General features: G+C 38.2%; 1 protein-coding gene across 5 annotated transcripts in view; it reads right to left on the reverse strand.

Annotated features, from left to right (window-relative positions):
• The window catches only part of LOC127634164 (SRC kinase signaling inhibitor 1-like), a 63,032-nt gene that overhangs the window by 11,795 nt on the left and 27,633 nt on the right, over positions 1–23,604 (reverse strand). For all 5 annotated transcript variants that reach the window (XM_052113581.1, XM_052113579.1, XM_052113582.1 and 2 more), the window contains 13 exons: positions 19,348–19,549; positions 15,135–15,460; positions 11,665–12,440; positions 11,170–11,253; positions 10,852–10,892; positions 7,553–7,713; positions 6,646–6,821; positions 6,423–6,553; positions 5,259–5,406; positions 3,506–3,726; positions 2,917–3,149; positions 882–1,170; positions 577–719 (listed from right to left, as the gene is read on the reverse strand). In XM_052113581.1, the coding sequence (XP_051969541.1) occupies positions 577–719; positions 882–1,170; positions 2,917–3,149; positions 3,506–3,726; positions 5,259–5,406; positions 6,423–6,553; positions 6,646–6,821; positions 7,553–7,713; positions 10,852–10,892; positions 11,170–11,253; positions 11,665–12,440; positions 15,135–15,460; positions 19,348–19,549 (2,931 nt within the window). The remainder of the gene's footprint in view (positions 1–576; positions 720–881; positions 1,171–2,916; positions 3,150–3,505; positions 3,727–5,258; positions 5,407–6,422; positions 6,554–6,645; positions 6,822–7,552; positions 7,714–10,851; positions 10,893–11,169; positions 11,254–11,664; positions 12,441–15,134; positions 15,461–19,347; positions 19,550–23,604) is intronic.

Genomic DNA, 23,604 nt, shown 5'->3' on the forward strand with positions numbered 1-23,604 from the left:
GGGTGATTCCTCAAGAAGTTGGTTGAGAAAATGTCAAGAGTATATTTCTGCAAATTATAGGCTAAGGGGGGACTACTTTGAAGATGCTAAAAATAACAAAGTTTTCATTTATTTTGGATTTTTTTTGGAACAGAATTCCAATAGTTCCATTTCTGTTTTTCCATTGTTCTGATGACATCACTATTATACTAAAATATGAAAAAAAAAAAAAAAAAAAATTATAATAAAGAATGAGTCATTGACCCCAAACTATTGAACAGCAGTGTATATATTACTGTATATTATATTATATATTTCAAATGTTTTTTTACAAACATGTTTTATTTGGGTACTCCATTTGACCTGAACAAAATGTTATTTTTCATAAAAAATTTATTTATAAAAATAAATAAACATAAATGTACACTCAGTCATGAGAGTTTAAAGGGGTCTTTTTAATAACTTTTTAGATCTGGACAAAACAAGGAACATCGAGTCATTGAACCAAACACTTGAGAAGATCTTATTGAAAAAGTACAAAGCCAAATTGCACATTTGAATTATGTCACAAGTGCCTTTTACATTTTAATTATTCACCTTCAAGCTCTTGCTTATGGTGATAACGTCTCCACTGCTGTTGGTTGTGAGTCCAAGTGCTGATGGGAAACTTCGGCGGGGTGGAGGAGGGGGCGGAGACTTGGACGGCTTTTCTGTTCGATACCGCTGCACAGTCAACTCTCCTAATCAATCAATCAGGAAATAAATGAACATATTCATCTGTCTATCCATCAATCAAATCATCAGACATTATAATGATTTCTGTCTTTATACACAAAAATATATTAAATAAAATATATTAATTTCATTCACATTAAAGAAACGTGTTTTCAATGTAATCTCACCCGATCCCCTGCGTGGAATACTGTCTTTGCTGAGTGGTTTGGGTGGAGTTTTGCTGGGGTGATGTTCAGGTGTTAGGCTCGGGGTGGAGGAGGTGGATCCAGGGGCTGGCAGAGAGGAGAGTTGGGGTTTTGGAGGTACAGCCGGTTTGGTGATCTGCTTGGCAGCAAAATCCAGATCAGGAATGGCCTTCATGAGCTTTGCTTGTGTTTCCTCGAGCAGGCGGTTGATGTCCTGAGCGCTGAACTGAGTTAAACTGGCTCTCTTCTCCTCCCAGTCTCGCTCGGCAGCCTCAACACACAAACATGCACAAGTATTATAAAGCTTCCCTTAGCAAAGCAATAATGTACATCAATACTTTTAATATTGCATATTCAATAGGTCACATCCACACGGCTCTCAGTCTCAGACGGCATGCCAACAAACCACCCACGAAATGTTCACAGACTGCCTGATGCAAATTACACATAAAAGGGTGTTGCTTAAGTTTTGGGCACTTTCAGTACTGTGGACCTCTAGAATGTAGTCTTATTAAATTGGTCCACTAACAGTGTCCAACAGTGTGTGTACATGCATCACAGGAGATGTCATTTTTTCTAAAAGTCACAAAAAATCATCACAAATTCGGTATTGTGTTTAATAGTGACATTTTTTTGAAAGTTTTTGAAATAAAATGGCCATCTTTTTTCTCTTGCTAAGGCCGATTTCATAGTAAAAATTGTATGCATGCCAAATACACGCAAATAATAATAATAATATATTTATACACTTTTGCCATAATTTGGCAAAATTACAGCTTCATTGGAAACAATTAATATCCCTCACATGATATTTACCCATGTGATATTTTCATGGATCATTTGTAATTTTTGAAAATTTGATAGAAATAATTTTAATACAATAAATATTGAAATGGTTTATGTTTATTTTACTCTTTGTTTAGATTATCATAGTTTTAAACATGTAATAATTTGTATCCCTGCAGGAAAATCCATCTTTAGCTGGTAGCTGTGTTATGCAACATGGGAGCTGATCCAAGCTGGTTCAAGCTGGTTCACAGCTGCCATGTTCCAAAAACCAGCTTGACCACCTTGTGCTTGTAAAACCAGCTGGTACCTGGTCCAAGATGGTCTCCCAGCTTGAACCAGCTAAAGACCAGCTTGAACCAGCTAGGAACCAGCTACCATGTTCCAAAACACAGCTACCAGATTAAACTGGATTTTCAAGCAGGACTTTTTTTTATGGATTTTCATAGTTTAATATTGAAAGTCTGGGTCTAGGACAAGACTAAAACAGTCAAATCTATACATAAAAGGCATTTGAAAAGTACTAAAAATAAATTTGATAAAAATGAGAAAAATAAAAACGTTGAAATCTGTTTCAATAAAAATCAACCCCTGGGACATGAAAGTGCCAGGAGTGGAAGAAACACTCCAAAATGGCAAGAGCTTTTCCAAAATTGCCAGCGGAGATCTCTTTGGCTGGTTTCTATGCAATTTCTGGGGTTTTAAAAGTCTACCAGGAAAAAGGTCTTGTTTATAAGGTAGCAGACTGCTATAATAAACTCTTCCGAGGAAAAGTCGTTTAAATTACATTTTAAAATGCTTTTTAAGGATTACATGATTACATATTAATCAGGCAGCACATTTTTCATAATTCATTGATAACATAATTCTTATTCATTTGAATGTTTCATTCTGAATCAGCCTACAGTTGATACACGTTCAATAAGTCTTAAAAAAAATACAAATTTGAAAGGAGGGGGGCAGGTGTTCGGGTGTGGAATTGCACATACAGACCTGATACTAGCCACCAACCATAATTACACTGAAGATGGAGCGGTAACCCACAAATAAATGCAGAGCTGATTGCATTAGTGCTGTTAAATTTAGTTGGGTTTTTATTTTCTGTTTTTATTTTTTAACAATCATGTGCACCAGACTTTATGTTGATAGACAAAAGTCTGGATAGACAAGACTACATTCTCACAAACACCCACTTTTACACAAATATAAAATCTTTAAGTGTGTTTATTACCAGTCGGACCTCCACGGACACTCCTTTGTCAGATTCTCTACGTATGGGCAGGTCTTCCAGGCCAGAGGTCTTTATTGCCCCTGCTGAGGAGCTGTCCATCTCAGGCATGATGGGGTCTGTTGCCCCGGCTCCTGCCAACCAGTTGCCCAGTGTGGTGCATCCCGACATACCACTGCTGCTCAGAGTGCCACCAACACTGGAGCCGAGCACATTTGACAGACTAGTGGTACCTTCTGAAATCAGTCCAAATTCGATCAACAAATCAATTGATCACTCAGTCAACTAACTAAATTATAAATGATCAACACAGATAAATCTGTCCATTTATCTTGACAACTTACCAAAAAATAAATGTTGTTTCAATTCTAATGATCTCTGAAATCATGTATTAAATGAATCAATATGTCTAAGAGAACTTTAAGTCAATATTAAACAGCATTCCCAACCCATTTCACTTCCATAATGTGACAGATTTCCAAATAAAATAGAAGTTCACTGGTGACTCGTATACAATAAGACCAGAAACTTGTATTAAGAAAGTAAATTGGGTCAATTCTGATTTCATGTCGACTTTGAAGCTGGCTTTTACCTAAACAGGAAGCACTGGGGTTTGTCCCCAGGGTGGTATTAGTGCCCAGGGAGACAGAGAGAGTGGCAGTGCCCGATAAGGTGCCCCCTAGGTCAGGCAGATTTAGAGATGGACTGTTAAGAATATCCAGATCAGAACTTCGGCTGAAGTCAACATCGCTGGAGCTGGAAACAGAACTACTGAAGTCATCAGGAGTCCTCCACACGCCTTCCGATACCTGCCTGTACAAACACACACACTGAAGAACTCTTAAGGGGATAGTTCTGCCAAAAAAGTAATGAAAATGTTGTCTTTATTGAGCTTGGTATTATTATTTTGCACCAGTTGCTTGTAAGTTAGTTCTGAGAAAAGTCTATTTTGGACATCTATTGTAAAGAAATGTGAACATTTTAAAGGGATAGTCCTACCAAAAAAGAACATTCTGTCATCATTTCCTCAACCTAAAGACCAAAGTATACTTCGGTTTTGATGCGAACACTTAGCGCCTGCGTACAGTCGAACACTCACCTTTCAAATTATACTTAATTTAACTGTGCGGTTGGCGCATGCGTGCCATGACTGCTATGGGATTATGTATTATTTCTCCTCAGGAGTTTAGAACCATTAATCTTCATTATATTCCTTCAGACTCGAGTTACAAATGCAGGTTGTAAGGAGGAGGAGGGCGTGGCTGTGCCGTGAGGACGCACGCCCGGTGCTGAATTGTCCTAATCAGCCGGGAGAGAAATAAAGACGAGCCGGAGGAACCTGATCAAGAGAGAGAGAGATACACAAACGCCCCCGGCTCGTCTTTATCCCCCTTCCGGCTGATTAGGACACCTCAGCGCAGGGCGTGCATCCTCATGGCCCTACCACACCTGACCTCCTCACACACGCACTCATGATATGCACATCCACTGTTGTTGTTTCTACCTTCGTCTCCTCATTTAGAGGTGATTACATCTTCTAGCACTTCTTTGTGACAGAAACAGCTCAATTGTAAGCGTTGTCACCTTGTGGACCCACTAATTAGTGCAAATAATTCCATGTGCATGTGCATTCTGTGCGTTAGAAAAATGCTTGAGCACTCTGCTGATGACAAAATTTGCATCACGAGTCCTGTATGCAGGCACCTAGCATTCGCGTCTGACCAAATTATACTTTGGGATTAATGTTGCTACGAACCCATTTCACTTTCTATTAATGACAGAAATTAAATTTTTGGGTGAAGTATTCCTTTAACCTCTTGCGACCCTGCAGACTCATGCGAGGACTCACTATTTTGGATTTGCAATACACAAAGGATAATTGACATTTATTTAAACTTATTGCATACTGTACAGGACACTCTATGGAGTCATTTAAGGGTTACATTTCTGACGCACGGAGTCATGTGACCAAACACCATGGCGTCGATTTCCGAAAACAGCTATGGGTGCAGCACCAACAAAAGTGCCTCTGGTAAGAAACCTCTACAAATCTTTTCACTGAAACCTATTTGGCTGTAAAGAGTAGCGTCTCTAGTTTCGTTTGAAATGCTGCTTTAAATATTGTGTTATTTTTTCAAGCTGTGGTGCACCGATAAACATGACGTACTTGGATGAGTGCTGCGGAGCAGTTTTCTGACAGACATTCCACATAAGATGACATTAATTTTTATTATCAAATTTTTTTCTTTTTGTGTAGTATATGCTACTAGTTACAAATCACGTGGGGTCTCTGGAGGTTAAGATACTAGAGATTGTGTCTGAATGAGCGTGTGTTTGTGTGTTACCTTCGCAGTACAGCGAGTGTATTAGTAATGTTTCTGCAGCGTTTCAGAAGTGCTTCCAATCTGAGTGGCTCTTCTTTCAGAAACTTGACGGCTTCAACTTCAACCCTCAACACCACACGCATCTTACATTGTAAAGTAGGGAACTGATCTACACACACACACACACACACACACACACACACACACCAAATGTTAAATAGAGTTCAGAATGTGAGTCATGTAGGTGTGTTTCATTTATTTAAAGCATTTATAATTTCATTACATGGCTCTCTAGAATTATTCATTCTGACTGGTCAATTGTGGCAGTCTGTGGTCAAATATTTTGCATAACTGCTGCAAAACTATGATTGACTGTCGTACCATACATCCGATTTCCTACATAGCAACCTTATAAAATTATTAAAAATATTTCATGCCCATTTATTTATTTATTTGATAAGTAGCCATGTATTGAGTGGGATCATATACAGTCAATATAGAGCGCAACAGTGCCCACCCTCTTTTCCAGCCGTCTTGGTTCATAAAATCCTTCATAAAAGAGTTCTAAGCAGCGATACAAACCTACCAGCTACAAGGTGAATCACAACATTACAAACTTTGATTTGAAGCTGATTTATTGATTTAAAGTTGTTGATAGTAAGTATAAAATAAATGTATTTAAAAGTACAATTCAGTAGTCTGAAAGTGTACAGGAGCCTGACGCAGTTCTCTGATTGGTGGATTTTCTCCCTCGGAATCATGGGTAGTGTAGTTCTTCACCAGTAATTCTGCAATTAAACATGATTTGCTCGTATGCAGCTGATGGGGCAGAAGCATATACTGTACCATCGATTAACAACCCCAGATCTCACGGTAGGTCTGTCTTTAAAGATTTAAAAGTTATTGTTAATAATCAAAACCCCTATGGAAAACAATTATGATATTTGTAATTCCAGAACCCCTACAGGTTGATCAGGACCTCAATTACATGTTCATATCCATATACCTGTACATACAATGACTTAACATGCTTGTTTGTCCAATTAACAAAAGGGTGCAGTTCATCAGTGACTTGAATTTGCTTAGTATATACTTTCTATTAGCTATAGACCTTTTTGAGCCAAATCTGTGGTTGAATATTCCATGTTCATCTTTTTTAAATTCCTATTTTCATTGTTCACTCACTCTTGAGGTAAGTGACGGTCTCTCCGAGTCTCCTGAGTTCCAAACTCTTCTGTTCTATTTCCTGTTGGGTTACCAGGTTATGGTTAAGCCCCACTCCCACCCTCATCTCCTCCACGGAGCGCTCTAGATCACTGTAACCAGAGCGAAAAACATCAATGACACATCACATCAATGCAAAAGTTTCAGAGACTTTGTGTGTGTTTATCCTATACGTTTTGCTCACTGTAGTTGTTGTATAATGAGTTCTTCTTCATTAAGATAGCGTAGTCTCTCCTCTTCCACCAGAAGACGCTGACGCTGTAGTGGATCTTCTTGTGTCCGAGATGCCTCGATCAGACACATTCCCAAATCAGACTCTGTCTGTCTGAGTAACGCCTGCACAGAATCCTGATTCTGCAACTGTAACAAACACACAGATGCTTCAATATGCATGTATGTGTAATATATACTGTATGCACTGATCAGCTACAACATTAAAACCACCTGCCTTATATTGTGTAAGTCCCCTTCGTGCCGGCAAAACAGCGGCAACAATTGTACAGAGCGGTTATCTGAGTTACCGTAGACTTTGTCTGTTCGAACAAGTCTGGCCATGGTTTTAATGTTGTGGCTGATCAGTGTATATATATATGTGTATATTTATATACTTTAAACTGTTACAATCCTGGCCTTCCTCTCTCTGTCCTACGGTGGCAGCGTGATACAATTTCTGGTTGGCTGGGGGAGTAATAGGTTAATTGATTTGATTAGGGGAGTGTTGTATATATGTAACCCTTTTTGGTCCATTTCTTTGGTCTCTTTTTGGGGTAGGTTCACTCACTTGCACTTACCAGCCCCTTATGTGATTTGTTTTCTGTTTAGAAACCCAAGATAATTCTGATTTACTTTGTTAGTTTGAATTAATTTACAATAAAATTATATTTGTGTGTCTGACGCCCCTTTATGTTGCAGTCTTAAACGAGTTGGCTGCAAAATCAATTGGGGGCTCGTCCGGGATGCAATTAAATATATAATTTTATTGTAATTGAATTCAAATGAACAAAGAAAATCAGAATTGTCAAAAAATGCACACAAGATTACAACACACACAGAAAAGCCATATATATACAAATCTGTAAATAAACTCATACCTGTAGTTGGCGTAATTCTGTCAGCTGTTTGCGTAGTTCAACCGTGTGCTGTTGCAGGTCTGTAAGATGCAGCTGCATTTGTAAATGGGACATCGCTATTGGCTGAGAGACTCCAGAGGGCGGGGGTGGCATTAGAGCCAGGGGCGTGGATGGGGACGAGACTGTCAATCCGAGACAGGAGCGAAAGTCATATATCAATGTTAAACATTGATGAACTTGCATACAAACACATGCAATTTTATTAAAAGGATGATCCAAACCTTGACAACATGTAAAGGTAAAATGTTTGCCTTTTTTTAGCCATTCTGCCATATTATAATGTACACCATACCCATGACAGAACAACTGAAAAAACAAAAAAACAAATCGGACTCTTTAACTTGATCCGTATGCTACAGTAGTGCAGTCACATCAAAAAAACAGCCGAACATCATTCAGTACACACTCACATTTTTACACTGTATATTCATGCAACATACAATCAAATTCAGATCCATCCATTTGCATGAACATTCAAACTGTTATCCGATAAACACAAAGTCTGGTGCCCAATTTGATCCTTTAAAAGCTGGGAAAAGGAAGACAGAACATTCTAGTACAGGTAAAATGACAAGAGTGTTAGTGAGAATTTATCATGACTGCAACATATACATTCCGGGATATTCCATAGGATAGACACATATATACAGTGACTATAAAAGTATACACTTTCTCACCCACTTGAACTTTTTTCAGTTTGTGCTACATGAAACATTGTGTATTTGGCACTCGTTAAAAATAAAAAAAGAATTTAAATAATACAAAATACAATATCGTATAATTTTAAAGAACAAAAATGATGAAATTAAACATAAAAGTCTAAGGGGGTGAATACTTTTTATAGATACTGTATATAAATACACAGAGGGTTTCCAAACTCCAGGATCTGGGATCCCTGAATACTAGCATGAAAACATTCTATACACACTCCTGACGCAAGATTGCAATGCACGACTCGCAATGCAACACATGTAGGGGAAACATGTGACAGACAATCACACATACAGTAGTATACCTTTTTTCTTTCTAAACCTGCCACCTGAAATATAAAAGTCACCAGTTAACTGTCCCCAAAATAATACACACTCTAATGTCATAGACATATAGAACAAAAGAATAAACATAAATCCTTACAACAATAGGGTCTAGGATATTTTAATATTTAGGGTTAGAGGTTTGTTGAATTCCCTTACCCGAAGTATAAGCAATAATACTAGTGGTGCTTGTCTTCGCAAACACTACTAATTATGCAACAGATCTATGTACAGAATGGACATCACCAATGACACTTAAATCATAAACAACATTGTGGACTACTGCCTCAAGACACATATATTCAAACATTAGCTAATGTAAAACAATTCAAATGCATATCATTTAAAACTATATATATGGCGTTTAAATAAATATCCTTTTTCGGCAAAGTGCATCTTATTACTTGGCTTACTGAGACGTCTCTTAGTCCTCAATGACAATAAGATTCTTTAATGTACATTTGTGATGCCTGTTAGACAGTGAACGATGTTCATGCGTTACTATTCTCAGATAATAGTCTGTCTGTAATTCACTTGTTTGTTCATTATTTTATTTCTTTCTTTGATTCTTTTGTTTACTCATTTGTTCATTATCTCTGGCTTTTATTTGTTCTTTCGTTTTCTTTCGTTCACTCTTTAGTTTTTTGTTTTCATAAATTGTTTTTCTTTTGTTCTTTCATTTCTTCCTTCTTTGGTTCTTTCATTTTTTGTTCATCCGTTCTTTCTTTTGTTTTTTCTGTGTATTGTTCACTCTTTTTACATTTTTTAGTTTCTTTCTTTCGTTCATTCTTTTCTTTCATGTACTTTTCTTTGCCTTTTCAAACTTTTTCTTTCGTTTGTACTTTTGTTTGTTTGTTTGTTCTTTCTTTGTCTTTCATTCTTTTGTTCTATCTTTTATTCATTCTTTAGTTGTCTTTCTCTTTTTCTTAGTTTTTTCCTTTCATTCACTCTTTTGTTTATTCTTTCTTTTGTTTAATTTTTTCCTTTTGTTCATTCTTTTTCATTTTTTCGTTTGCTCTTGTTCTTTCCATCTTTCTCTTTTCTTTCTTTCTCTTTCATTTTTTCTTTCATGGTACTTTCATTTGTACTTTTGTTTGTTCTTTGTCTTTCATTCTTTGTTCACTCTTAATTCTTTATTTTTTTTTCTCTTTTTTTTTTTTATTTCATTCCCCTTTCGTTTGTTCGGTCTTTTGTTTGTTCTTTGCCTTCATGCTTTGTTTCTTTGATCTTTCAAACTTTTTACTTCTGTTCATAATTGTGTTTGTTTGTTCTTTCTTTGTCTTTCATTCTTTCATTTGCCCTTTTGTTTTTACTTTTTTCTTTCATACACACTTCCGTTTGTTCTTTCTTTCGTTCGTTTGTTTTTTTACTATTGTTTGTTCATTCTTTCTCTTTCATTCACACTTTTGTTCTTTCTCTTTTCTTTATCATTTATTCTTTCTTTAGTTTTTTCTGTCGTTCACTCTTTTTTCAGTATTTTGTTTGTTATTTCTTTCTTTTGTTGACTCTTTTTTCTATCATGCTTTGGTTCTTTCCTTTTTTCTTTCATTCATACGTTTGTTTGTTGTTTCTTTGAATTTCAATATTTCATTTGCTCTTTTGTTCTATCTTTTGTTTTTTCTCTCTCTTTCATTTCTTTTTTCTTTTATTCTCTCTTTAATTTGTTCTTTCTCTTTTCTTTGTCTTTACTCTGTTTACATTTACTCTTTCTTTCTTTTAATTGCACTTTTATTCTTTCTCTTTTCTTTCTTTTTCATTTACTCTTTCTTTTGTTCTTTCTTTCTTTTGTTTGCTCTTTTGTTTTTTTCTTTCCTTCTTTCATTCATTCTCTTTTGTCAGGGCCAAGCACTGAAGGTGCTGTAGCCCCTATTGTATCCATTTTTTTGTTCTTTTTTTATTTGTTCATTGTTGGTATGTTTTTTTAGTTCTTTCTTTGGTTCTTTTTGTCTTGCATTTGTTTTCATTCATTCATTCTTTCTTTCATTCTTCCTGTCATTCGCTCTTTCGTTCATTCCTTAGTTCTTTCTTTCTTTATCATTGTTTCACGTTTTCTCACATGAACTAAGATGTTTCACGTTTTCTCACATGAACTAAGGCTTTAGATTATTACATTTTATATAATATAATATAAGGTGAAAATTTGTAAAGCATGTAACAAAGGTCTTGGTTCATTTTAGTTATTAAGCACATAAATGTTAATACACAAAAACACAGTATGGTACTCACTCTCTGGTGCTGAGCAGTCGCTTGCTGTTTCTGCCTTTTCACTGCAAGATAAACACTTTTAAACGGAGGACATACACCATATATGCACTAACATAAACTGACACAGCAATGACTGCACTTGCACTTGTGCGTAATGTTAAAAAAATGTGTGTTGGCAGCTTGAGTAAAACACTTTACTTATCTATCTATCTATCTATCTATCTATCTATCTATCTATCTATCTATCTATCTATAATATATACTTGAACAAATATTTATTTTGGGTAATTAAAAAGTTATAGATATGCTAATGATATTTTAACAAATCAAATTTCTTACGGGCTGTCTGGTCCACGGGTCAAGACACTTTGAACCAGACCGGTCAGACTCGCTATTTGTTTCTCCATTGCCTCCATACGCTCTCTAAAACATGAAATACCATTGCACACATATAACATGGCATTAGAAATGAAGTTATATAAGAATTCATTTACAGATCTGCGCTGATCAAGGCTAGCTCATACCGATTATGCTACATTCACGTCGTGTTGGAATTACTACAATCACAGTATTTATCTATGTAATCTATGGCAGGGCTCATAACAACAAAATTGATTCATGTGTGGCTGTTTTTGATTACAGCTGAATATTTAATCATTACATTAATTCATAAATTCACCCCTATATGATCTTGCTAAATGTTTAAGAGTAAAGCAAGTGCTCCAGGTAACAATGGCTATTACAGTATAATGTTATAAGAAGTTGTGAATGCTTTATATAAGTGGGAATTTTATAATTACAATATGGTAAATCCTACAAAGAATTAACCCTCACCTGGTTTCTTCGTTACCATGTAATGTTGAGCCATAAACTGGCCCTCCGTCTCCTCCAGGGCCCCCCAGCATACATATCTGCTCCAGCTGCTGCCCCCCAGGACGATTTTTGGGGCTCTCTATGAACACAGTGCCATCTTTACGTAACCCGTGTCTCCCTGGGGACCCGCGGCCTGGGTGGCTCCCATAAGGGTCCCTGCTATCAGACAGTTTTTGTGGTGAGCCTGGAGGTAAGGTGCGGAAACCCATTGTGGCATATGGATCCACATATATGGGTCCTCCGGGCCTGTAAAGGGCGCCCTCGAGCTCACACTGTAATGCCGCTGCAGGGTAGCCACCAAGAGAGCGTACAGAGCCGCGACGGTATGCCAGAGCTTGCTGTGATGCAATACTGATGCGGGGATCTTGGACAAGCGTGTATGGGTCTGCGTATATTGCTTCGTTTTTAAGCAGCACCACACTTTTCGATGATGATGTAATTTCTTCATCTGGTTTTACGTCACGGCGTTCCAGAATGGCACTGGGGGAAGGGCAAAATGCAGGGTGGGTGTGGCCTTGCTGTTGGGGGGCGTGGCCAGCTGAATGGGCATGGTGTTGGTGCTGATAGTGGTGGAGCTGAGGTGACGGATGGGGCCCCGCGTAAGAGGACGGACGCCCACCCGTGTAGGAAAGGCGAGCTTGTGAGTGTGACGGTGAACCAGAGGAAGGCGAGGAAGATGGGAGTGTGTTCATACGGCGTGTGGGAGATGATTCCCTCGAGGTGTACACCAGCTCTCTCTGGAGGAGTTATAAAGAGAGAGACAGAACGAGAGGGAGGAAGACAGGATATTTGAGTGCACATAACATGTGACAAGATAAATTCACTGCATTAGACCAGAGCACAACATGTTTTGAAGCCATTCACACACACTGAGGAAAAAGTGAGGATATAAGAAAAGAGAAAGTGGCGGTTTTTCATCATCATCGACATGCCTTGTATGGAGTGTTATAGGGTTAGTTCACCCCAAAATAAAATTCTGTCATCATTTACTCAGTCACATGAGTTCCAAACCTGTATGATCCTCTTTCATTTGTGGAAAACAGAAAATAAATGTTTTAAATCTACATAAAGGCCCATAAACGTAGTCCATACGACTAATGTGCAATATTACAAGTGTTCTGAAGTCATATTATAGGAACAGATCGAAATTAAATAATTTTCCACTGAAAACCTTCCACACCAACCAATTGTTTTTTTGTTTTTGTTTTAGTCATTATTTTAGTCTTTTGACTTGTTATGTGTCATTTCAATTTTATATTTAATATTAAATATTTTGTCATGACATACTCATTAATTTTAATCAGTTTTACTCTGACTAAAGTGGCATATGATTTTAGTCAATGAAAAGTTAATGATAATGTGCAAAATGACAAAAACGCATGTTGAACTATAGCAGATTTACAGCTTTATATAATTAAACAAAGAGATAAGATAAAGTGGCAAGAACTAGTATGTGAACCCATTAGAATTAGCTGGTTTTCTACATTAATCCCCTAAAACACAATGTGCTTAAGCTAACAACAGACAAACAATTATAATATGTCATGTCTTTATTGAACACATCCCATTAAACATTCGCAGTGCTGTTGAAAAAGTAAGTGGACCCTTGGATTTAATAACTGGTCGATCCTCCTTTGGCAGCAATAACCTCAAACAAGTGTTTCCGGTAGTTGCAAATTATAATTGCAGAATGTTCAGAATTAATTCTGGTCCATTCTTCCTTACAGAACTGCTTCAGCTCAGCCATATTATTAGGATGTCTGGTGTAAACGGCTCACTTGCGGTCATTCCACAGCATCTCTATTGGGTTAATGTCTAAGCTCTGACTGGGCCACTCCAGAAGGTGGATTTTCTTCTTTTTGAAGCCATTCTTTAGTGGATTTACTTCGATGTTTAGGGTCAATGTCCTGCTGTATCACCCAACTTCTACTGAGCTTCAGCTGGTGCACAGCCACCCTGACATTATCCTGTAGGATATCTTGATAAACTTGGGAATCCATTTTTCCCTCGATGATGGCAAGCGGTCCAGGCCCCAAAGCAGCCCCAAATCATGACCACTACTCCACTGTACATCACTGTTGGCATGATGTTTTTATGTTGGTATGCGGTGCCCTTTTTAAGCCATAAGTAGTGCTGAGTGTTCTTCCCAAACAATTCAACCTTAGTTTCACCAGTCCACAAAACATTTTCCAGTAGTGCTGTTGAGTGTCAAGGTGGTCTTTGGCAAACTTTAGGCATGCAGCAATGGGAAATCATATTTGTTGGAAAGCAGCAGCTTCCTTCATGGTGTCCTGCCATGGACACATGACTGTTTAATGTTTTCTGTATAGTAGACTCACAAACAGAGATGTTAACCAGTTCCAATGATTCATTCATGTCTTCAGCTGTCACTCTTGGGTTCGCATTCTGTGATGTGTGCCCTTAGTGTCATCTTGGCTGGACAGCCACTTCTAGGGAGAGTAGCTACAGTACTAAATTGTATCCATTTATAGACAGTTTGTGTAACTGTGGACAGATGAATATCTAAGCTCTTCTAGATAACTTTGTAACCCTTTCCAGCTTTATGCAAAGCAACCATTCTTGATAGCAGGTCTTCTGAGATCTCTTTTTTTGCAAGGCATGGTCCACATGCAGGTGCTTCTTACAAAAAGCATACTTAAAACATTTGAGTGCTTTTTACAAGTCAAAGAAGCTCTAGCCCACACCTCCAATCTCATTTCATTAATTGGATGCCAGGCTTGCCAACTCCAGACTCTAATTAACACATTTTGACTAGCATGTTACTTTGTTCAAGTTCAACTGTTCATTCCCTTTATTGTCTGAGCAGATGTAATTGTCATATTGTTGTCAATATATGTATGTCAATTAATCTCACGTATAAATAGGATGCATTTGAGAGAGGTAATTAAATAAAGTGGTTAATTTTGCCGGTGTTCAGCTTTCTTTGTTTACGCAGCTCAAGCGCGAGTTGGTTTATATTAATCAATCCTCTCTAGATGTTTATTTTTATTTTGTACACTGTTTAAATCTTGAGGTGTTATTTTTTCTCACTATATTTTCGTCTCATCTTCATTATCATGAAGAACCCTTCATCAATGAACATTTTCATCCAAAATGTACATTGAGATAGCTCCACCAAAGCTATCATTTAATATGCTGCATGGATAATGCTCAACAACATTCGTTCTTAAATGTTGTGTACTGACCGTGAAGTGATAAATATAAATGTGCAGAATTTCCAGTGAATAACGATTTAAAGTTGAATTTGTTCCTTATACAAAGCCATTGTGTTTCTTCCAAAGACTTATAATATATCAAATGAGTCATATTGACTCATATTGTTTCATGGTGTTGTTTGTCATCCCTGGTGAGTAACCAATGACAGAATCTAACTTTTGGTTGAACTGTCCCTTTTAACCACACACACTCACCCGCAGGTCTCCATTGGTGATGTGGCCGTGGTGTACAGGGTGGGGTGTGTGTTGCGTGTTATAGTGTGGGTCTCGTATTGGAGCCTCTCTGCAGTATATTTTAATAAGACATCTGTCGTGGATGTCACGAGGGTCCTCCAGCTCATAGAAGATGTTGCGTGCCTCGTCTTTGATGAGAAGAGCTGTGCCGTGTGAACGCAGTGCACCCATCGTCAGTTTCTGAGGGAACATGTGAACGATGAGCGCGTGAAGTGTTTCCATGCTGGTCAGCTCATGAGTGATGTGCACTCGATGTGTCTCGTCACCAAACTGCAAAAATAACACCGCTAGAGAGAGATAAAAAAAAATAACTGATATTAGTTGAAATCTCTACAACTAATTTCTTTTTAAATGTAATTACATTATTTGACACACACACACACACACACACACACACACACACATACATACATATAGTATATATATATATACACATATACATATATATATATACATATATATATATATATATATATATATATATATATATATATATATATATATATATATATATATATATATATATATATATACACACACTCACCTAAAGGATTATTAGGCACACCATACTAATACTGTGTTTGACCCCCTTTCGCCTTCAGAACTGCCTTAATTCTACGTGGCATTGATTCAACAAGGTGCTGAAAGCATTCTTTAGAAATGTTGGCCCATATTGATAGGATAGCATCTTGCAGTTGATGGAGATTTGTGGGATGCACATCCAGGGCACGAAGCTCCTGTTCCACCACATCCCAAAGATGCTCTATTGGGTTGAGATCTGGTGACTGTGGGGGCCATTTTAGTACAGTGAACTCATTGTCATGTTCAAGAAACCAATTTGAAATGATTCGAGCTTTGTGACATGGTGCATTATCCTGCTGGAAGTAGCCATCAGAGGATGGGTACATGGTGGCCATAAAGGGATGGACATGGTCAGAAACAATGCTCAGGTAGGCCGTGGCATTTAAACGATGCCCAATTGGCACTAAGGGGCCTAAAGTGTGCCAAGAAAACATCCCCCACACCATTACACCACCACCACCAGCCTGCACAATGGTAACAAGGCATGATGGATCCATGTTCTCATTCTGTTAACGCCAAATTCTGACTCTACCATCTGAATGTCTCAACAGAAATCGAGACTCATCAGACCAGGCAACATTTTTCCAGTCTTCAACTGTCCAATTTTGGTGAGCTCTTGCAAATTGTAGCCTCTTTTTCCTATTTGTAGTGGAGATGAGTGGTACCCGGTGGGGTCTTCTGCTGTTGTAGCCCATCCGCCTCAAGGTTGTGCGTGTTGTGGCTTCACAAATGCTTTGCTGCATACCTCGGTTGTAACGAGTGGTTATTTCAGGCAAAGTTGCTCTTCTATCAGCTTGAATCAGTCGGCCCATTCTCCTCTGACCTCTAGCATCAACAAGGCATTTACGCCCACAGGACTGCCGCATACTGGATGTTTTTCCCTTTTCGCACCATTCTTTGTAAACCCTAGAAATGGTTGTGTGTGAAAATCCCAGTAACTGAGCAGATTGTGAAATACTCAGACCGGCCCGTCTGGCACCAACAACCATGCCATGCTCAAAATTGCTTAAATCACCTTTCTTTCCCATTCTGACATTCAGTTTGGAGTTCAGGAGATTGTCTTGACCAGGACCACACCCCTAAATGCACTGAAGCAACTGCCATGTGATTGGTTGATTAGATAATTGCATTAATGAGAAATTGAACAGGTGTTCCTAATAATCCTTTAGGTGAGTGTATATGTATATATATATATATTTTCTTCTTAAGCGTAATTGTAGGATTATTAATATATTTTGCATTGCAACATTATTTGCATTTTTATTTTTAAGCACATCCCCAAAATTCTCATTACTGTAATGCAAAAAGTGCTGATATATTATTTAAATTGTTAAGTATTTAAAAATCATGGTAGTATTTAATTGGTTCAGAGTAAATAAAATTACATTATTTAGGTAACAAAAATGGTAAGTGTTTTTAATAATGAGAATTATTGATAACATTGAAAATAAAAAATACATCTCAAACAGGCGCATAGTACAGTAATAGGAATTTGGGTGGGGGTGGGATGCTTAACTGGCATGAAAATAATGTCACAATGCAAAAAACAAAAACTTAAAAGGTACATGCTTCGTTGAATTAAATGTAAAATATACCCTTATCATTTAATTTTTTTATATATTTTTTTTTAATTAATCTTGGGCTGGATTTTCCAAAAGCATCATAAGCCAAAGTACAGTTGAAGTCAGAAGTTTACATACACTTAGGTTGAAGTCATTAGAACTAATTTTGTAACCACTCCACAAGTGGTTTAGGTCATCTACTTTGTGCATGATACAAGTAATTTTTCCAACAGTTGTTTACAGACAGATTGTTTCACTTTTAATTGACTATATCACAATTCCAGTGGGTCAGAAGTTTACATACACTAAGATAACTGTGCCTTTAAGCAGCTTGGAAAATTCCAGAAGATGATGCCAAGCCTTTAGGCAATTAGCTTCTGATAGGCTAATTGGCTAATTGTAGTTAACTGGAGGTGTACCTGTGAATGTATTTTAAGGCCTACCTTCAAACTCAGTCCCTCTTTGCTTGATATCTTGGGAAAATAAAAAAAGAAATCAGCCAAGACCTCAGATGGTGGACCTCCACAAGTCTGGTTCATCCTTGTGAGCAATTTCCAAATGCCTGAAGGTACCACATTCATCTGTACAAACAATAGTACGCAAGTATAAACACCATGGGACCACGCAGCCATCATAATGCTCAGGAAGGAGACACATTCTGTCTCCTAGAGATGAACGTAGTTTGGTGTGAAAAGTGCAAATCAATCCCAGAACAACAACGGACCTTGTGAAGATGCTGGAGGAAACATGTTGACAAGTATCTATATCCACAGTAAAACAAGTCCTACAGTATATCGACATAACCTGAAAAGGCAGCTCAGCAAGGAAGAAGCCACTGCTCCAAAACCGCCATAAAAAAAAAATCAGACAACAATTTGCAAGTGCACATCTTACTTTTTGGAGAAATGTCCTCTGGTCAGATGGAACAAAAATGTAACAGTTTTTAACTGTTTTTAGGCTTGCAAGCTGAAGAACACCACCCCAAACGTGAAGCATGGGGGTGGCAGCATCATGTTGTGGGGGTGCTTTGCTGCAGGAGGGACTGGTGCACTTCACAAAATAGATGACATCATGAGGAAGGAAAATTATGTGGATATATTGAAGCAACATCTCAAGAAATCAGCCAGGATGTTAAATCTCGGTCACAAATGGGTCTTCCAAATGGACAATGAGCCCAAGCATACCTCCAGAGTTGTGGCAAATGGCTTAAGGACAAAAAAGTAAAGTTATTGGAGTGGCCATCACAAAGCCCTGACCTCAATCTGATTGAGAATTTGTGGGCAGAACTGAAAGTGCGTGTGCGAGCAAGGAGGTCTACAAACCTGACTCAGTTACACCAGTTCTGTCTGGAGGAATGAGCCGAAATTCAGAAACTTATTGTGAGAATCTTGTGGAAGGATACCCAAAAAGTTTGACCCAATTTAAAAAATTTAAAGGGAATGCTACCAGATACTAACAAAGTGTATGTAAACTTCTGACCTACTGGGAATGTGTTGAAAGAAATAAAAGACATTTCACATTCTTAAAATAAAGTAGTGATCCTAACCGACCTAAGATAGGGAATGGTTTCTATGATTAAATGTCAGGAATTGTGAAAAACTGTTTAAATGTATTTGGTTAAGGTGTATGTGAACTTCTGACTTCAACTGTAGATCGAAGAAACCATTGGCGCCAATCATCTCTATGATCAACTTAAGCTTGCGATGCTTTTGGTAAATGCAGCCCTAGACATGTTTTCATGAGATTCACACAACTGCTATCTAATTGGTGTTTAAGAGTCCTTTGAATGTGTGTGTTAAAAGGGACAAAAATAAAAATGTTTCTTTTAGAAATCTTCATGGTTATGATACAGCATCACCACCACGAGATCATTAACAGACCACTTAATCCTAAGGGTCAAAGAGGGGGTGTAAAATGGTCTAAATTAAAGCTTTTTTGGAGCAAGAACCCCTGATTAAAATTACAAGGGGGAAAAAAATGCTACAAAAATAGAATATGAATCCTTAAAAGTGTTACTGGATGTGATGTACCGGGGGCTCTTAGTTTAGCTTGGCTTGGTGATCGGGCAAGTGGAAGACTCTGTCTGAGTATGTTGGAGCGACTGAAGCCCAGTGGGATCTCAGCATCGGCCATGCTCTCCAAACTCTCTGCAGACGCATAACACAGTCGCCCACCCCCCTGCTCGCCCAGCGTTTGCTGCTGTAACCCCGCAGAGCCACGCGGAGTCCTCGCCTGGAGAGGGAGAGAGATAGACAGACAAACAAAGCCCTTTTGACATTTAATCACGTGCAAGATGTGAATTATACAGTAGATATCTACTATTACATTTTCACTAGTAAAAATGCTAATTATTTAAATCAGTAATTATGCTTGCACATGATTATATGCCAATAATGCTTTGATGTGCGCACAACACTTCATGCAACAGGTTTATGGTTAAATGGTTTATGACCAGAACCCGATTAAAGAACACCGTTTAAGGGGTTTACATGAACTACACAATGTTAAGGATGCTATTAAGCATACAGTAATCAGTGCAAGATCGTGCTCAATGGCAAACAGATTTATAATTGGCAGATTTTAAAAAAATGCATTAGTGGAACTATATTCTTTGAATTGCATGCAAACTTCACAAAGGTTTAAATCACACACCACTTTTCAAAAATAAATAAATATTTACTCACACCAATATTGGTTTTCATTTAATCTCAGTCAAGTTCACGTGGATGTCTGATTTGTGGAACTGCATAACATTAAGGAGTCATGGGAATCTTTCTTAACCTGACCACACTGTTCCAGCACCTCTGATTGGCCGAGAGGGTTTAACTGATATGTATTCTAGACAATCAGACTGTTTTAAGGGATGACTGATGGGACAGATGTTTGCAGCTGTGCCCCTGTGTGCCAGATTTCATGGTTGTCAGCAGTGCTGAAATACCATTCCAGTGAGAAATGTAATCACCCCCCCACCCCCTCACCCCATCCCCCACACACACACTTTCAGACATACACTATACTCACAAACTAAAACTTAGTTTAGTAATATAATGGTGTATGGGTGATAAAATCACCACCTAAAATTCTCTGCCTCATTTACTTTCTCATATTGTACTCTCTCTTTCTGTCTCTACGGGTTACAGGGTAATTGTTTCACAATGATTGTGAATTAACCTCAATTTCCTACAATAAATACATGAATTACATTGACAGCATCAACATGACAGTGTTTATTGATTGAGAGATGTGGGCAAGAATGGATTACAGACCAGGCCAATGGGGCCAGTGCCCAGGGGCCCTTGACTACCAGGGGCCCCGGGCTTTAAGGTTGTGTGATCCAGTTTGGCGATCCCTGCTTGAAAACCCATCAACAATGAAAACGAAAACCACCCCCTCCCCCTCAACACCGTTTGGGTAACATACACTAAAATACACAGTGTTTCAAAAGTACAGACACAAAACGTAAACATTACACATGTAAACATGATTTTAATGTCATAACAAATGCTTACAAGCCTTATTTGTCTAGTTATATTCAATATTAAAACTTTGTTGTCATGACGATGTAAAAATACCTTATTTTATCACACTAAAATCACATAAAAAAGGAAAATGTATACGTCTTGTGACTTCACTTTGAAAACCGTGTGTATTTTAACCCTTTAAGCTCTGGAGGTGTTTTTTAAGATTTCCTATTTCAGTGGCATACCCAAAATTAATGGCTGCTAACTCGACAAACAAAACAAGGAGGGTCAAGTGTAGGGTCAAGTAGAGCTTCTAAGCTCTCAAACGATACCTATTTTGTGTTTTGTTTTCTCTCACAGGTCCACAGATAAGCATTTTTAGTGTCCCTAAAATCTAGCCATCCTTGGATAGTATTCCAGTTACATACAGTAGTTATTTAGTAGGACTACCGTAACCCAACAAGACAGTCTGCATCTTCTGTGCGCTGTTCCTGACGTCCCGGTTACTTTAGTGGTTTGTTGTCAGTAACAGGGTTTGCATACGTTTCTGAAATGACAGCTCCATACAGTGTCACTCCTGTGGGCTCTCTCTGTGGTTGTGCGACTACACCTCATACTGCAAGGCTGAGAGAATAAAGTGTCACATTTGAGCTTGGCACTGACAACAAGAGTTTCCACGGAGGTCCATGTCTTGACTTCTTTTGGAAACACAGAGTCACACAAAGCACCAAGGAGGAAATCAAGGAAGTCAGCCCACGTAATACTGATCCACCTGTCATTATCGGTTCACCTCAGTCCAAGTCTTTTGATTGATTAGGTAAGAAAATGTTTAATCTGGGACGTTAAGATGATAGATAGCTGCTATGACTGGTTACAGTATGTGTGCACTGTAAAGAACACTGGGGTGGGACATTGTGAGCAAATCAAAGAGACATTATAAGACTAATTTAAAAGAGGATCATATTTTAAACTAGATTAGGTGTTTGCCTATGCAAAACATGACGCCAGAATGTTGCCGGTGGTTGCAAGGATGTTTTTATTTTACCAAGTGTTTTTTTGAGCATTGCTTAATGGTTGCTATTGTGATCAGAGTGGTTGCTAGGCATTTCTAGACAGCTGTTTGGGTGTTCTGGGTGGTTTCTAGCTGGTACATTTTTTATAACTTGACACAGTGACTAAAAACAAGACATGGCGCAACGATGAAAGACATCTGTCCAGCACAATTAAATATAAAACTATTGTAAAACAGGGCAGATGCATGCAAATACATGTTCAGTGTGAACAGCCCCTAACTCATCATCAGTTACAGAAATACTCAAACCAGCCTGTCTGGCACCAACAATCATGCCACGGTCGAAATCAGTGAGATCAAATTTTTCCCCATTCTGATGGTCGATGTGAACCTTAACTGAAGCTCCTGACCCATATCTGCATGATTTTTTGCACTACTCTACTGCCACATGATTGGCTGATTAGATAATTGCATGGATGATTGTTGGTGCCAGACAGGCTGGTTTGAGTATTTCTGTAACTGCTAATCTCTGGGATTTTCCCGCAAAACAGTCTCTAGAATTTACTCTGAATGGTGTCAAAAACTAACAACATCCAGTGAGCGGCAGTTCTGTGGACGGAAACGCCTTGTTGATGTGAGAGGTCAACAGAGAATGGCCAGACTGGTTTGAACTGATAAAGTCTACAGTAACTCAGATAACCACTCTGTACAACTGTGGTGAGAAGAATATCATCATATCGGAATGCTATTATGAGATGCAGGTTGGCGCTGTTTTGGTGGCACGAGGGGGACCTACACAATATTAGGCAGGTGGTTTTAATGTTGTGTGTGTGTGTATATATATATATATATACATATAAAAAATATTCATAATTTATTAATTATTACAACCCTAAAGCTTAGGTGATACTTGTAAAACTGACCTGAACTACTCTGGTAGTCTGACAAATGAAGATTTGAATTACTAAGAGTTGGGGTACTCGAGTTTGGATTCAGACTCGAGTCCGAGTCACAAGTCCAATTTTAATGGACTTGGGCTTGTCACGGAGAAGGATGCAATTTTACACGGACTTGGGACTCGCCGAGTCCATGACATTTGTGATGCAATGAAATGAATAACAAAACAGAAATGAATGAACACATCTCTGTCTGCATGCAGCAGTATTAGCCCCTGAAGTAGTAGACGTAGCCAGATTGTTTCACTGTGTTTAAGCAAGCACACGCACACGCACACACACATACACACGTGCACAGGCACACTCATCAGTCAACCAATACGCTTGAATGTTACTACAGAGACTACTGTATGACATCGATTACCAAGGTGGATGGCACAATGAAAACAAAGACGGATATGCTTCCATTGTAATAGAAACTAAACAAGGCAGTTTCACATGACACGGGACCTGACAGCTGGTAAAATTGCATGTGGCATCGGTGCAGCCAATACGGTGCTCGCATTGCGGTTTCATCGTGGTAAAAAACTTAAAATCAAGAACTTCATTGAGTCAAGTCACCCACATCATGTCAGTCACAGTTAACAGCATATTAAAATAAAGATTAACTGTGTAACATTTTAAATAGTCGGGGGAAAAAGTGTTATTGCTAAAGCAGACAGCAACTCTAAACAGAAAAACTGCAGCTATTTATTATTGATTGACTATTTTCAAAGCAATGACGAGCTGCTTAAAATTAGGGATGCACCGATTCTCCTTTCTCTTCCGATTCTGATTCCAATATCCGAAATCTCAGTATCGGCCGATACCGATACCAGTGTTGTTTTTTTCATAATCAGTTTAGCATATTTATACCTC

The sequence above is a fragment of the Xyrauchen texanus genome, chromosome 41 (assembly GCF_025860055.1).
Source record: "Xyrauchen texanus isolate HMW12.3.18 chromosome 41, RBS_HiC_50CHRs, whole genome shotgun sequence".
NCBI classification, from domain to species: domain Eukaryota; kingdom Metazoa; phylum Chordata; class Actinopteri; order Cypriniformes; family Catostomidae; genus Xyrauchen; species Xyrauchen texanus.